General features: G+C 50.6%; 1 protein-coding gene across 2 annotated transcripts in view; it reads right to left on the reverse strand.

The window, feature by feature from the left end:
- Window positions 1-15,215, reverse strand: part of Elavl3 (ELAV like RNA binding protein 3) — a 37,705-nt gene that overhangs the window by 4,896 nt on the left and 17,594 nt on the right. For both annotated transcript variants that reach the window (XM_052754667.1, XM_052754658.1), the window contains exons 4-6: window positions 6,246-6,399; window positions 5,911-6,136; window positions 4,165-4,203 (exon numbers count right to left, since the gene is read on the reverse strand). In XM_052754667.1, the coding sequence (XP_052610627.1) occupies window positions 4,165-4,203; window positions 5,911-6,136; window positions 6,246-6,399 (419 nt within the window). The remainder of the gene's footprint in view (window positions 1-4,164; window positions 4,204-5,910; window positions 6,137-6,245; window positions 6,400-15,215) is intronic.

Below are 15,215 nucleotides of genomic sequence, written 5' to 3' on the forward strand. Positions count from 1 at the left end.
GTTGCCTTTGGTTTGAACACATTAAACAGAAATTTCCAAAATTCACTGACTGGCTTTTGGGGGTTTTTGTTTGTTTGTTTGTTTGGGCTTTTTAAAAAATATTTTTAGTTTTTCGAGGCAGGGCTCTTCTACGTAGCTCTAGCTGTCCTGGAACTTACTATGTAGACCAGGCTGGCCTTCAGAGATCTTCCCTAATGCTGGGATTAAAGGCATGTGTCATGCTCAGTTTGGACTTATTTCATTTTTATGTGTGCTTGCCTGCATGTATGTTTGTGAAGCACATGGACATCTGGTACCTACAGAAGCTAGTGGAGGGCATCAGAACCCCTGGAACTGGAGTTACAGATGGTTGTGAGCCACCATGTGGGTGCTGGAAACTGACCCTGGGTCCTCTGCAAGAGCAACAAGTGCTCTTAGCTACTGGGTCATTGCTCCAGCCCATGTTTTGGCTTTTTGAGACTGGGCCTCACTGCATAGCCCAGGCTAGCCTCTAACTTGTGATCTTCCTGAATCTGCCTTCTGAACTATGAAGATTAGAAGGTATACAACCATAAATAATTTTTTTTTGAGACAGGGTTTCTCTGTGAACAGTCCTTGGCTGTTCTGGAACTCCCTCTGTAGACCAGGCTAGCCTCCAACTCACAGAGATCCACCTGCCTCTGCCTCCCTAGTGCTGGGATTAAAGGCGTGCGCCACCACTGCCCCGGCAAGAATTTTTGATATAATTTTATTGGATTTCTCCTTCTTCTTCTCTTCTTCTTCTTCTTCTTCTTCTTCTTCTTCTTCTTCTTCTTCTTCTTCTTCTTTCTTCTTCTTCTTGTGTGTGGTAGGAAGGGGAGAACACATGAGGGTCAGAGGACAAGTCTGTAGAGTTGGTTTTCTCCTTCCACCCTTATGTGGGTTCTGGGGATTGAACTCAGGCGGTCAGACTTGTGTGGCAAGCCCCTTTACCCTCTGAGCCATCTTGTCGGCCCACAGTCAGAAGTGTTTAAATTGCACACTGAATATGGTTAAAGCGGTTTAGGACTATAATTGTAGCTTTCGGAAGGCTGAGGTCACAGAGCAAAAACTTGTTTCAAAACAAACATTTTGACTCTTGGGTCTGTCCCAGCTTTAACACATTTCCATTCTCAAGAGTGCCTTTCTTGTTAAATCGGTCTCTCTGTCTCTCGGCCTCTCTCCCTCTCAGATCCTCCTGTCTCGGCTCTCCAGCACTGGGTTACAAATGTCCACGGCCACTCCAGGGTTTTTTACGGACGCTGGAGATCTGAAGTCAGGTCCCTTATGCGTGTGTCACACTGAGCCGTCTCCCCCAGCCCCAGACTGCACTGTTCCTGCCCCTACTTCACAAACGGCCAAGCATGATGGATGGTTCCTGTGTGTCATCCTACACCAGGGCAGCGGAGACAGGAGGATGAAGGTTCAGAATCCTCTTCATCTATGCCTCAGGCTTGAAGTCAGCCTGGGATACATGGGATGCCATCTTAAAATAAACCCCCAAACCAAACAAAAAAGAAGCAAAAATCCTTGTGTGGTGGCACATGCCTTTCATCCAACACTCCAGAGGCAGAGACAGGGAGATTTCTGTGAGTTCAAGGCCAGCCAGCTACACAGTAAGACTGTCTAGAAGAAGAGAATAAAGGGGGAAAAAGGAGAGGGGAGGAGGAGGAAGAGGAAGAAAGAAGAAGAGGTTAAGTAAGGAGAAAAGACTGTACACTGTTTTGAGTAGCATGATGAGATGTCACGTTTGGCCAGTGTGTCCATACAGTATATGCTACCCTCCTGTTAGCTACTTAGTTGTCTTATTGTCAGACTGACTGTCTAAAATCATAGTTTTTTTTTTTTTAAACATAAAAACCGGTTATAATTTAAAAGTCCAGGGTTATTTTAAAACAGTAAAATATTTTCTCTGTAGAAAATAGTATAAATGATAACATTTCCTAATAAGCCCTTTTAAGCCAAATAATAGCTGAATTATACATATAAATATTGGTTAGATTCTGGGATACAGAAGAAACCTATCTTCATCTGTTCAGAGATCTATGTTTTACTTAAGTTGTGTAAGTGAAATTCCCCCTTCACTATTTGATTTACGGCAGACATTTTTCTATAGGCTAATCCATAATCTAAAAAGATTTTAGCCTCCCCTCCTGAAAGTATGGCCAGCATTTTCTTTCATCAGCTTGATACAGTACAAATTTTTATCCTAATAGTGAAATGTTTCACTAAATCTTGCCCAGTGATTGGGCAAAACCAAAACTTATTATAAGCCACAGTCATCCTAGGGTCCCCCTGCTAGGTAGCTTCCCTGGATCTGTGGGTTGCAGTCTGTAAAATCATAGTTTCTGTGTTAAGGAACTCTTATTTTAATTGGTTAACGGTTAATGCTGGTTATTTAGAAATGCCTGAGAGAAACTGATAAAAATGTTTTCTTTAAGGGAAAAAGTGAAAGTTCTTCACATATGGAAAAGAGACGATCACATGCTGAGGTCACTAATATCTAAGGAAAGAACAAATCTGTCTGTGAAATTATGAAGAAGGAGCTGGCCTGGCGACGAGGCTTGCCATTCTAGGATGCTGAGGCAGGAGAGTCACAAGCTCAAAATACAAAGTAAGAAGACAAACCGAACATACCTGCACGTACCCCCATGTTCAGGAGGGAGGGGCAGAAGGAGCAGGGTTCAAGGACAAGCTCAGGCAGCATTGCCGACCTGCCTGTGCTACATGAGACCCTGTGTCAAGAAACACAGAGGGCTGGGTGGTGTAACTCAGTGTCCAGTGCTTATTCACAAGTCCTGGAGTTTCCTCTCCAGTACAAAATTATAATAATAAACTGGGGCCAGTGGCACATGTCTTTAATCCCAGCACTTGGAAGGCAGAGGCAGGCAGATCTCTGTGAGTTTGAGGACAGCCTGGTCTACAGAGTGAGTTCCAGGATACCAGACTACACAGAGAAACCCTGCCTCATAAACAAACAAACAATCACATAAACAAAGAAATAGAAACTTAAGTAAGTAAGACATATAGAGGTGTTCATGTCAATCTCTGAGTCGGGCATCCACAAGGAGTCTTGGGATGTGTCCCTGATGGGTAAGGAGGACAACTGTTTCATGTCACCACCATGTTCCTGATGTTGCTTTCTGGATGTCTCACCTCTCAGGTAACACTTAGTAGGTTGCTTGTTGACTGAATTAGTTAAAGGATAGAAAGCCACATCCCCACTGGCTTCCTCACCCTCAGGATTAAATCACTCAACTTAGGGAGAAGACTCTGAAAGTCTGAACCCCTTAACCTTGACCACGTGGGACTCAGCTCACTCCTTCCTCTGAGCCTCTGCACCAGCTGTCCCTGCCGCCGGGGTTCCCTCCAGGCCTCTTCTGGTCACCATCACATGACCTAATGCTGCCCCTGCACTGCCCTGGCCACCAACTCACTCCCACATCTCATCCCCGAGGGGCTGAGAACATGAACATCAGCGACAGTATTCAGACATGGCCACCTTTTATTATGTACCAAGCACTGTATTCTGTCTCGAATTCATGTCCAAGAGAGAGCAAGTCTGCCTGGGCCATGCTACATCCTTGGCCTCCAGCCCAGCTTTCGATATTCAACATGTTCCCAACAGCTTGTGACACAGAGAACATGGAGACTTTCCCAAGAGCAGGGATGTGGATGAAGCTAGGGTGCCTTCAAGGTTTAGAGCGACCGCGGGGAGGAAAGGGAGCCAACGGTGGTCGCTGAAGGATGGGCTCAGGAATGGCTTGGCTATAGAGCCCCTGCCTTGAATCCCCCATGAGGGCCTGGGGGCATGGCTCAGTGCAAGCCTGGCATGCAGAAGTCCCAGAGTCCCACTCCTAACACACAAAATAGTAGTCGTTAGTGACTCTCAGAGGGTTAATGTGGGAGCTGGGGGCACAAGTGCATCCTGCTTTTGCTGAGACGATAACAAGAAATGTCTGAAAGCCACAGGCAGCCCTCCATGCTCCACCTGCTGCAGCACTCTCTAGACATCCGCCCTGCTCATGGACGTGAGGCTATCATCTCCTAGACACAGGCAGAGACAGTTACCCAGTGGTCCCCGGGACAAGGGCCATGCAGGGGTTAGAGGAGGCCGTCAAGGAAAGGGGCTGTGCGGGAGGGACAGTGGGGCAGGAGCACTGTTACCTTTTGACTCCATACGCCATGTTGAGCAAATTGTCCAGCCTGTGGAGGCAGAAGCAGCTGTCAGAGTGGCCTGTGACCCACCCCGTGATGTGACAGCCAGTCCTCCCCACCCCCACAGCCTTCAGCAGCCCCCCTTCCCCCCTCCCCCGCGCCCGCTCCCAGCCCGGCTGGACACCGCCTGGCACGGAACCTCACTCATTCGGGACTGCTTCTCAGCAGCCCTGCTGCTGCCCAGCCTGAGTGATCTTGTCCTGCTCTCGCGAGGCCTCCGTGGGCGGGCCCCTGCCAGGAGGACCCAGGGGCTGAGATCTCTGGCTTCAGAGGAGTGCTCATAAAGGTGGCAGTACAGCCTCGGGGTCTGTTTCCTGAGCCCACAGGAGGACGGGCAGCTCACACAGCCACCCCCAGAGCTACAAGGAGCTCCCATTGACCTCCCGCTTGGGAGCAGCCAGGATCCCGGGTTCGAGTCTTCTTTTGGGCTTGTCCACTCTCTGTCTCAGGTGAAGAAATCTCAGTAAATGTCATGGTACAAGCTCTGTTCTACCCAGTTACCATGCAGGAAATATGATCATGGCCAGTATACAAGAAATGAGAGGGGCCGGGCGGTGGTGGCGCACGCCTTTAATCCCACCACTCGGGAGGCAGAGCCAGGCGGATCTCTGTGAGTTCGAGGCCAGCCTGGGCTACCAAGTGAGTTCCAGGAAAGGCGCAAAGCTACACAGAGAAACCTTGTCTCGAAAAACCAAAAAAAAAAAAAAAAAAAAAAAAAGAAAGAAATGAGAGGAAATGTTTGGTGGTGGTGTTATCCACAAGGAGACTGAGGCACAGCTGGACCCATTTGCGGGGGGGGGGGGGGGGGGGGGGGGGGGGGGGGGGGGGATAGAGAGGAGAGAGACAGAGACAAAGAGAGACAAGAAAAAGACACAGGTACACACAGAGAGAGACAGATACAGAGATAAAGACAGAGAGACTGGAAGAGGACATACGGAGAGACTGACAGGCACAGAGAAAGGTAAGGGAGAAAGGACAGACAGACACAAAGAAAAAGACAAACAGAGAGAAAAATGGGAGACAGACAGGATGTCCAGGCTCTTCTCTCATTTTTTCTGGGTGGGGGGGGTTGTTGTTGTTGTGTTTTGGTCAGTTTGACACAAACTAGGGTCAGCTAGGAAGAGGAACTTCAATGGAGAAAATGCTTTCATCACACTGGCCTGTGGGCAAGCCTGTGGGGCCTTTTCTTGATGGATGCTCACTGTGGGCAGTGCCCTCTCTACGCAAGTGGGCCTGGGCTGTGTAAGAGAGCAGACTGAGCAAGGTATGGACAGTAGCCAGTAAGCGGGGCTCCTTCATGGTCGCTGCTTCAGTTCCCGCCTCCGGGTTCCTGCCCTGATTTCCCCTCATGGTGGGCTGTTAGCTGTAAGATGAAATAAACCCCTTTCTCCTCACATGGTTGTAATCATGGCGCTTCTTATCACAGCAATAGAAACCATGACCAAGACACGTGGGGGTGGGGTGGGGAGGAAGAGACAGAGAGAGACAGAGACAGAGACAGAGACAGAGAGCCACAGTTGGACTTCACTTGGCCGCCAACAGTAGTGGCCAGCATACCCTGAGCCCCTGTTCTCTGTGCTGGGCACATGCCCTTCCTTGTTCTGCTGGCAGGGTGCCCCTGGGTCCTCAGTCTGAGAAAACAGGCTCAGGGAAAGCTTGGGGCACCTGGCCTGGGGTCTGCGGACTCTGGCTCACCGGAAGCGCTGTGTCTGATGATGCAGGGGACCCGCGTAGCGCCGGGCAGAGGACTGGTACAGGTGGGTGAGCAGGGCCTGTCCCGTCTTCTGACTCGGGTTGTTTGCGAACTTGACGGTGATTGGCTCGGCTGCGCCCAGTGGTTTCTGTCCATTTAGTCCCTTGATGGCTTCCTCCGCCTCGATCCTCTTGTCAAAGCGGATGAATCCCACACCCCGAGAGACACCTGCCAGGGTGTGAGGGCATCGGACTCAGGTACTCTGTACCTTCTCAGGTGACTCTCCCCTCCCTGGCACACCCTGGCCCAGAGCACCCTCTCTTCCTGGCGTTCTGACCTGTGGCCTGGTCCAGCAGGATTCTGGAAGTGATGATCCGACCGTACTGCGAGAAGAGTTGTTCCATCTCCTTCTGGCTCATGGTCTTGGGGAGGCCGCTGACGTACAGGTTAGCATCCCGGATAGAGGCGGAACTGGGGCGTGCATAGGACACCTGGGCCGGGGATCAGAGGACAGTGAGGGCGCGAGGGAACTGACAAGGTTCAGAAAGGCCTCCCACCCTCACGAGTTCACTTATCAAGTCGCCCAAGGCTGGGGCTGGGGCTGAGTGGGTGGAGCGCTTGTCTAACAAGCAAGAAGCTTGGGTTCCATCCCCAGCACCACACAGACAAGGTAATACACACCTGTCATCCCAAGACCTGGCAGACGGAGGCGGGAGGAGCCGAAGTTAAAAGCCATCTCTACTACACATTAAGTTCAAGTCTGGCCTGGGCCACATATTACCCTGTCTCAAAGAGCAAAGCAGGAGATGGAGAGGTGGTTCCACTAGTAAGGGCTGCTGCACAAGACTGAGCACCCGAGCCAGACCTCCCGAGCTAGACCTCCAGCACCCACATAAGAAAACACAATAAAACCAAAAACAGCCAGGCAGGCCATGGCGATGGCTCCACAGTGACGTGCCTGCGTGGAAGCAGGAGAGCCTGAGTTTGATACCTTGAACCAATGGTGGAAGAAGAAAACCAACTCCCAAAGCATCCTCTGACCCCACACCCACATAGCAGCAAGCATGTGCCCCCCACCCCCACCTCCACACAACTAGTAATAATCCTTCCTTCCTTCCTTCCTTCCTTCCTTCCTTCCTTCCTTCCTTCCTTCCTTCCTTCCTTTCTTTTTGGTTTTTCGAGACAGGATTTCTCCGTGTAGTTTTGGTGCCTGTCCTGGAGCTCGCTCTGTAGACCAGGCTGGCCTCGAACTCACAGAGATCCGCCTGCCTCTGCCTCCCGAGTGCTAGGATTAAAGGCGTGCGACACCACCGCCAGCAATAATTCATTTTTTATCTAAAACAAATGAGCTCCATGTTCTGGTGCACACTTGTCACCCCAGCTCCGGGAAGGGCTAGAGGGTAGTCCGTGGCTTCACGGTCAGCAAGTCTGAGCTTATGGACCATGCCCAGTTCTGGGTCTCAAGAAAAGAAAAGGTTTGGGAGAGCCAGGAGTGATGTCACAGGCCATTAATCCCAGAACTGGGGAGGCAGAGGCAAGTGGACCTCTGTGAGTCTGAGGCCAGCCTGGTCTACAGAGTGAGTTCGAGGACAGCCGGGGTTGTGTAGTTGAGACCTGGTGTCAGACAAAAAAACGTATAAAACAAACAAACCAACACATTCGGGGCTGGGAAATGCCTTTCTGCAAAGGACCTGCGCCAGCTCCCCAGACCCCTGTGCAGGATTACCACCCCCTGAGCCCACAAAGGTAAATACAAGGTTGTGCATGCCTTTCAGGGGTGGGGTGGGATGAGGTGGGCGGGAATTATCACCCCTGGAAACTGGAACGAACTTATTTTTAATCTTCACAAACTGAAACCAAAAGGATCTGACTTGTACTAATGTTTTACAACTCTACATTTCTATTAAAAATAATAATAAAAACAAAAATGCAGGGCCCACAAGAGGGCTCAGCAGACAAAGGTGCTTGCGGCCAAACCTGTCCACCTGAGTTCAATCCTTGGGTCACACATGGCAGAAGGAGAGGACCAACTCCTGCAAGTTGTCCTCTGACCTCCACATCCTCGTGCCTTAAGAGCTCACTCCCTGACCTGTGTGTCATACACACATAAGCATATAAAATAAAATTGAAACTGACCTCTGTGTGTCATATACACATATACATGTAAAATAAAATTTTAAATGTAACTAAAACAAAAGAAAAACAGGGTGGGTGATAATTGAATATTTCAGACAAAAAATCAAAATGGAGAAACTGGCCCTCCCTGACTTGGGCCTGCAGTTCAACACTTCCTCCTCCTTCCGACAGCCTCGGCTACTGACCCCACAGCTCTCATGCTCACACCCCGTTCCACACAGCAGCCAAGGGCGCCCTGAACACTAAAGCCAGTTTCTTCCCCTACAGAATTGTCCGTGGCTCCTTCCTTCCTTCTCTGCCTTAAAGTTAAAGTCCTTTTAAGAAAAAAAATGTCGCCGTGTGGTGACTCAGTGTCAGCCCCACACTCAAGAAGCAGAACAGGTGAGTTTGAAGCCAGGACAGCCAGGGCTACATAGAGACCCTGTCCAAATTTTTTTTTTTTTCTTTTTTTGGAGACAGGGTTTCTCTGTGTAGTTTATTGGTGCCTGTCCTGGATCTCGCTTTGTAGATGAGGCTGGCCTCGAACTCACAGAGATACGCCTGGCTCTGCCTCCCAAATGCTGTGATTAAAGGCGTGCGCCACCTGGCTCTGTCCAAAATTTTTAACAGTTTGTTTTGTTTTTGAGACAGGGTCTCACTATGCAGCTCTGGTTGTTCTGGAACTCACAGATCTGCCTGCCTCTGCCTCCCAAGTGCTGGAGTTAAAGGTGTGCGCCACCACACCCAGTTCAAAAATTAAACTTTTAGAAAAAGGCTTACTTTGTATTATTATTGTTGTTTTATTATTATTATTTTTCAAGATAGGGTTTCTCTGTGTAGCCCTGGCTGTCCTGGAACTTGCTCTGTAGATCAGGCTGGCCTTGAACTTACAGAGATCCGCCTGCCTCTGCCTTCCCAGTTCTGGGATTAAAGGTGTGCGCCACGACCAGCGCCTGGTGTTTAGTTTTATTTTTTGTGTATGAATGTTTTGCCTGCAGGTATGGGTGTGCATTGTGTGCATGTAGTACCCACGGGGCCCAGAAAAGAGCACCAGCTTCCCTAGAACCGGAGTCACAATTATGACAGGCTCGGTAGGTGCTGGGAATTGAACCTTGGTTTCCTGGCAGATCAGCCAGTGCTCTTAACTGCTCAGCCATCTCTTGAGTTCCAAAAAATGAAAACAGCTCTAAATTACATGTGAGTGTGCACATGTGTGCGCATGTGCCATGCTTAATTGCAGAGGTCAGACAGAAGCGTAGGAAGGTAGTTCTCGGCACCTTCCCCTGTAAGCCATCTACCCAGCCCAAGTCTCTGTGTGTGCGCGCGCGCGCGCGCGCACACGCGCGCGGCGTGCGTGCGTGCGGTTTGAGGACTGACCCCAGGGACTTGCTCTACCACTAAACTACAGCTCCATCCTCTAAACTGTGCCCACAAGGCCTTGCATTCGGCCAGGTCTCCTCTCTGCTCTCACCCCCCTCACGTCCCCGTCATCGGGTCCTTTCTTTTACCCAAATGTACCAGGCATGTCCAGCCTCAGGACTTTTGCGCCTGCTGTTTTTGGTGCTGGAAAGTCTCTTCGTGCTGGCCTGGGTGGCTCCTGTCTGTAATACCAACACTCTGGAGGATTTGATGGGATGACCGTCTGGGGCTCAAGGCCAGCTGAGTCACAGAACGAGACCGAGGCCCTATCTCAACCCGCCCCACAGAAACGCTTTCCTTTTTCTGCCAGTTCGAAGTTTGAAATGTCCTCCCCACCCTCCCCGATTCTCAGCTTTTTGTTTTTTTACATTATTTTTAGGGTGTGTGTGTGTGTGTGTGTGTGTGTGTGTGTGTGTGTGTGTAGAGGTCACAGAATATCTGGTGTGTGTCAGTTCTGTTTGTACCATGTGGATTTCAGTGATTCAACTCAAGTAATCAGGTTTGACAGCAAGCTCCCTTCAACCCACTGGACCCTCTCACTGGCCCTGCTATGACCCCATCTCAAGGTGCTTTTCTTTGGCTTGTGAGCTGTGGACATTTGGTGAGACCATTCCATTTGTGTCGTTATAAGAACACATCTCAGCATCTCTGCAGCTGCTCACAAGTCTGCCGACTCAGCCATTCAGAGCAGGAGACACTGGCCAGTATTGTGAAGTGGGGGAAGAAAGTCTGTTTACAGAGTAGTATGGAACCCCGGCTCATTGTGTCTTCATCAATGTCCTGGAGACTCGGTGCAGAGGCCCCGCCCACAAGTGTCAATGGGGTGACCAGTCTCTGTGGTGGGAGGGTCGTGAGCACCCCTCCCCCTCCCTTCTGCTGTTTCTATTCAAACCTCTAAATCTGATGTAGATAGGGGCCATTGTAACGGGTCTGGCACTTGTTTGGGGAGATGCCTTGTGGAGCTGTATTGCTTCATTACAAATATCGAACTAGGGGCCCGTTGAGATGGGTGAGCAGGTAAAGGTGCTTGCCACCAAGCCTTATGACCTGAATTTGATCTCTCAGACTCACAGGGTAAAAGGAGAACAGACTCTGAAACCTGCCCTCTGGCTTCCACACACACAAACATAATGAGTAAATGTAATGAAATTTTTAAAAAAGAAGTAACTAATTAGGACCAGGACTGTCACTCAGGGAGCAAGGGGAATGCCACCTCCATCTTTCCCTGTGTGAGCGGGTGTGGTGGCGCACTCTCCTGCCATCCCAGCGCTCTGGAGGCGAAGCAGGCACACCTCCCTGTGAGTTCCAGACCTGTTTGGTCTACACAGCATGCTTCCGGCCACCTGGAGCTGTATAGTGAGAGCCTGTCTCAAAAATATCTCTTGCCGGGCGGTGGTGGCGCACGCCTTTAATCCCAGCACTCGGGAGGCAGAGCCAGGCGGATCACTGTGAGTTCGAGGCCAGCCTGGGCTACCAAGTGAGTTCCAGGAAAGGCGCAAAGCTACACAGAGAAACCCTGTCTCGAAAAACCAAAAAAAAAAAAAAAAAAAAAAAAAAAATATCTCTTTACACACACACATACACACATAAATTTAAAAATTGCAGCTGAGTGTTCGAGGTTTCCTAACTCTGTCATGGCACTGTGAGAGTTTAGATGGTTTGTTTGTCGTCGTCGTGGTTACTGTTTTTGAGACAGGGTCTCACTATACAGCCCTGGGGCGTCTGGAGTATCTGTGTACACTGGGCTGGCATCCTGCTCACAGAGATCCAGAGTTCGGGGATTACAAGTGTGCAACCCTGCACTCGGCTTGGAACAGTGAGGTTTTTTTTTTTTTTTTTTTTGGTTTTTCGAGACAGGGTTTCTCTGTGTAGCTTTGCGCCTCTCCTGGAACTCACTTGGTAGCCCAGGTCAGCCTCGAACTCACAGAGATCCGCCTGGCTCTGCCTCCCGAGTGGTGGGATTAAAGGCGTGCGCCACCACCGCCCGGCCGGAACAGTGAGTTTTAGTCTCTCTATGGAGTCCTAGATAGCCTGGGAGTCACAACAACCCTTCTGCCTCAGCAGATGAAATTACAGGCATGTGCCACTACACCCAGCTAGGGTAGCATCTTAGGTCTCAGGTCACGTAAGGCGCAGGGTAGATCTCTCCATCTTTCTTATGTCTGTGTGTGGAGGAAGGGACCAGCGACGCTACAGTGTGTGAGAGAAAGGGTAGCCAGTGTTGGTCTTCACTTTCTTCACCGTGGACACCAGCACACCTGGCCTGGAAGCTTCCAGAGAGTCTCTTGTGTCCACTTCCTACCTACAGTGCCCACAACCGAGTCTGTGGTTACATGAGTTCCGGGATCTGAATTTAGGTCCTCACACTTTTGCAGCAAGCACCTTACACACCTGTGCAAACAGTTTCCTCCAAGACTGAAACATTCCAATGCTCCTTAAGCGGGAAGGTAACTCAAACCAGCTTCAGGAAGTCCCTGAAACTGACCAGATTCAGCAGGCCCGCCCCCCTGCTGGAGTAAGCAATAAAAGCTAAGAGTCCCTCTGAGGCTTGCAGAACGGAGATGCAAAGACGACTCTGAGGTTTAGACCAACTGAGGCACCTGGAAAGGACGCTCTCCAACCTGTGCAGCTGCCTGCAGGCTGTGCCGGGTGCTCAGGTTCCCAGCTTTGTGAGCTGTCACCCATGCTGGGGTGGGCTTTGGGGACACAGCTGTCTTAGAGTCGTTTCTGCTCCTATGAGAGACCCCTCACCCACACCCCTATAAGTAACCCCAATAAAACTCACTGGTTCACCAACTTGGACTTTGGTGGTATCTGTACTTTGGTCTGTCGTGGGCTCCCCATCTGGGGGGAGTAGATGTGTGTGCTGTGTCTCCTCAGGAAAAGTTTGTCACACACCCTAACTGCCCCCGGAACAGGGACACGGCGACATAAGCAGAGATGAGTTGGGCATGAGTGAGTGCACGGTCCTGGCTATGGGTAGCAAGGCGGGCCGCAAGCTGAGAAGCCTGAGTGGGGAGCATCCAGGGAGGGGACTCCGGCAGAGCTGTCCTTTCCTGTGTGCTGTGTGTGAGTGTGCGTCTGTGCGAGGACAGCAGTTGCATGTTCTTGCTCTGGTAGTGAGACATGCAAACAAGGCTGAGCCATCAGGATTAGAGCGTGTGTGGGAGGAATCCCAGGAGGGCAGTCTTCATCTGTGAGGGATGGGGTGGCATGCCTGCTTGGTAAGGCGGAGGGCACTACAGGAATATGTGGTGATACCCTGAAAACAGTTAAAAGTTAGAGGAAAATCTGCAGTCTTTAAGAAGAGTGCAGAAGAGCTAAGAGTGCCCGGCAGCCCAGCAGAGGGCTGCTTAGCCACTGTTGTGTGTAGTTCGAAATACATCTGAGACTGAGATGGGGGCCTAGCAGGCCCTCGTCTGTGTAGAAAAGCAACCGCAACAGGGAAGGGAAGAAATGGCAGCATCTTCCGTGTTAGCCTCGGATCTGGCAAGTAAATTAGATAAAGGGGGACGAGAGAGAGAGGAGGTAAAAGCGATAGACGACACCCTGCAAGTCCAACCTTTAGTAGGAATGGGAAATCTGTGATCTGATGTCCAGCTGGGGCCTTCAGTGATCCAGTAGAGAAACTAGTGTGATTGGAACACTCGGCGTTTGAACGTCTGATGTCAGGGAGAACACTGAAGCGGTGGGAGAGCCCGTCACGGCCTGGCTTTGTGAGGCTGTGGGACACGGGAGTGGATGGGATCAGTCGGACTGCTGTGGAGGCAGAAGGCTGAGTAATGTGGCTTCCCACACCTCCTTTAGGCAGACGCTGCATACCCTGACACAGTGTAAACCATCTCCGTCCAGGGTCGTCATGAATGTTGGGGAATGGCGGGTAACAGAGGAGGAAAGCCACTCCTGAGGTAGGAGTAAGAGAAGCTGTGTAGGAACCCCAGTTCACTGGGTCAGATCGAAGTGTGATCACAGAAGAGTAAGGGAAACGTTGATCCAGCTGGGACCTCGAGGCCGGTGTGGAGCTTTAGTGGCCTTGCTGAGCGCTTTGGCGGGGTAAGAGCTGGATAAAGTAGGAAAGGCTTTGGCAGATCTCAGTGACTTAGACCAGCATGTAAAGGAAGTTCATAAAGTAAAAACAACCATGAGGAGACCGTCAAAACGTAAAGCCGAGGAAGAGGTCTGTCTGGGTTACTCAGAGACACGTGGCAAGATTGTGGCAAGCTGAAGTTCCTAAGCAAAAGACTGACAGAAAGCCAAATTGTGTGCTGAGGAGCTTCCGGAAGTCTGTAAAGCCTGAGGAGCAGTTCACAGAAGACAATCATGATGGAACAACACAGGGGAAGACAATCAAGCCTGTCCTAGGGGTGGGTAATTATCCCCCCAGACTAAGGAGTGTGCATTTCTCTCCAGCAAAAGGTTCTGTTAGGGTAGAGATGGTTTGCCCAGTCAGGACTCACTGAACAGCCAGCTATGGTGAATGGGGAGGCAACAGCCACCCTGCCAACCCAGGGCCTGTCTGACCCAGGGAGCCTGTGGGTGCAAAGGGAAAGCTGGGCCACATTCACTTTTGGCCCTGAGTAGGTCTGAGCAGATTGAGTCAGGCCCACTGACTTGGTCAGGGTGGAGAGATGTAGGGAGGCTCCGTGAAGAACTCTGGGATATGGAAACGTAATGGCTCAGAGAGAAGGACTGAGGGTGACAGAGAGCTAATTAAGTTAGCGCCTCCTATCCATGCTGTGTGCCATCCTTGATCTGTGGAGGAAGCAGCTGACAAATGGATGGAACCTTCTGGTGCTGCATGAGACCTTGATTGTGTTGACTTCAGTATCTTCCTAGGTGTGAACTTCTGAGATCACCTGACACTTGATGAGAACAGGTGGGAACACACTCAGAGTGTTTCACCAAGGTTGTCTTTGTCACCCCACTCTTTGTTATGGGATGGGGGTTCGGGACGTTGCCTTGTCCTGCGTGGTTTCTGGAAAAGGCTTTGTTATACAGGTGGCATGGTGCCAACCTCTGAGGGCTTTGCAGATTTGGAAAGGCATCAGACAGACAGACAGACAGACAGGTGCAATGGCTACTAACCTCACAACCCTATGGGGCTGGGTTAATTGAAAGAAAAAAATCCTGAAGGACACTCCCAGAGGCCATAAGGTTACTGAATGAAACCTCAGTGCCAGGGGTGGGCTACCTCACTGTAGTTGTTGGCCAGTGAGGTCCCACAAACGGTAAAGCCTTTGCTCCCACTGTTGGTTGTAGGCCAGGACTAAACGGTGACACCCTGTTGCTGAAGACACCGCACGCGCACACGCACGCACACGCTCTGACTGTAGGACATGGAGACGCTAAGCTGGGACTGAGCTGGAAACTCCCATCCTGCTCTCTGGCTTTGGTAGTGGCAGAGGGCTCATGCAGGCTGCTGTCCCCAACATCCTGCGTGGATGTGGACCCTGTGGCCTGAAATACTGGCATGCCAGGCAGGGCTGTGCCTGATTGTGCAAGAGTTGCTCAGCCATTATGACTAAGACCAGTTCACCTGGATTTAAGCCCCACTCCACAGACAGAGTTCACATCTGGTACTGTAAACCAGACAAAAGCCTGTGGCTGCGGAGGTCCTAGGTCCCAGTGGGGAGGTGACTTGAATGGTTTTTCTAGGTGGATGTGGTGTGCCTGTCACACGCCTTCTAAACATGTGCGTTTACACCCATAGATCACTGTTGTCACCCTCAACTCATAACGACAAGGGACTGTTACAGTGGCATGCATGGTGGCC

Source organism: Peromyscus californicus, unplaced genomic scaffold (genome assembly GCF_007827085.1).
Source record: "Peromyscus californicus insignis strain IS unplaced genomic scaffold, ASM782708v3 Scaffold_11__1_contigs__length_118956290, whole genome shotgun sequence".
NCBI lineage: Eukaryota > Metazoa > Chordata > Mammalia > Rodentia > Cricetidae > Peromyscus > Peromyscus californicus.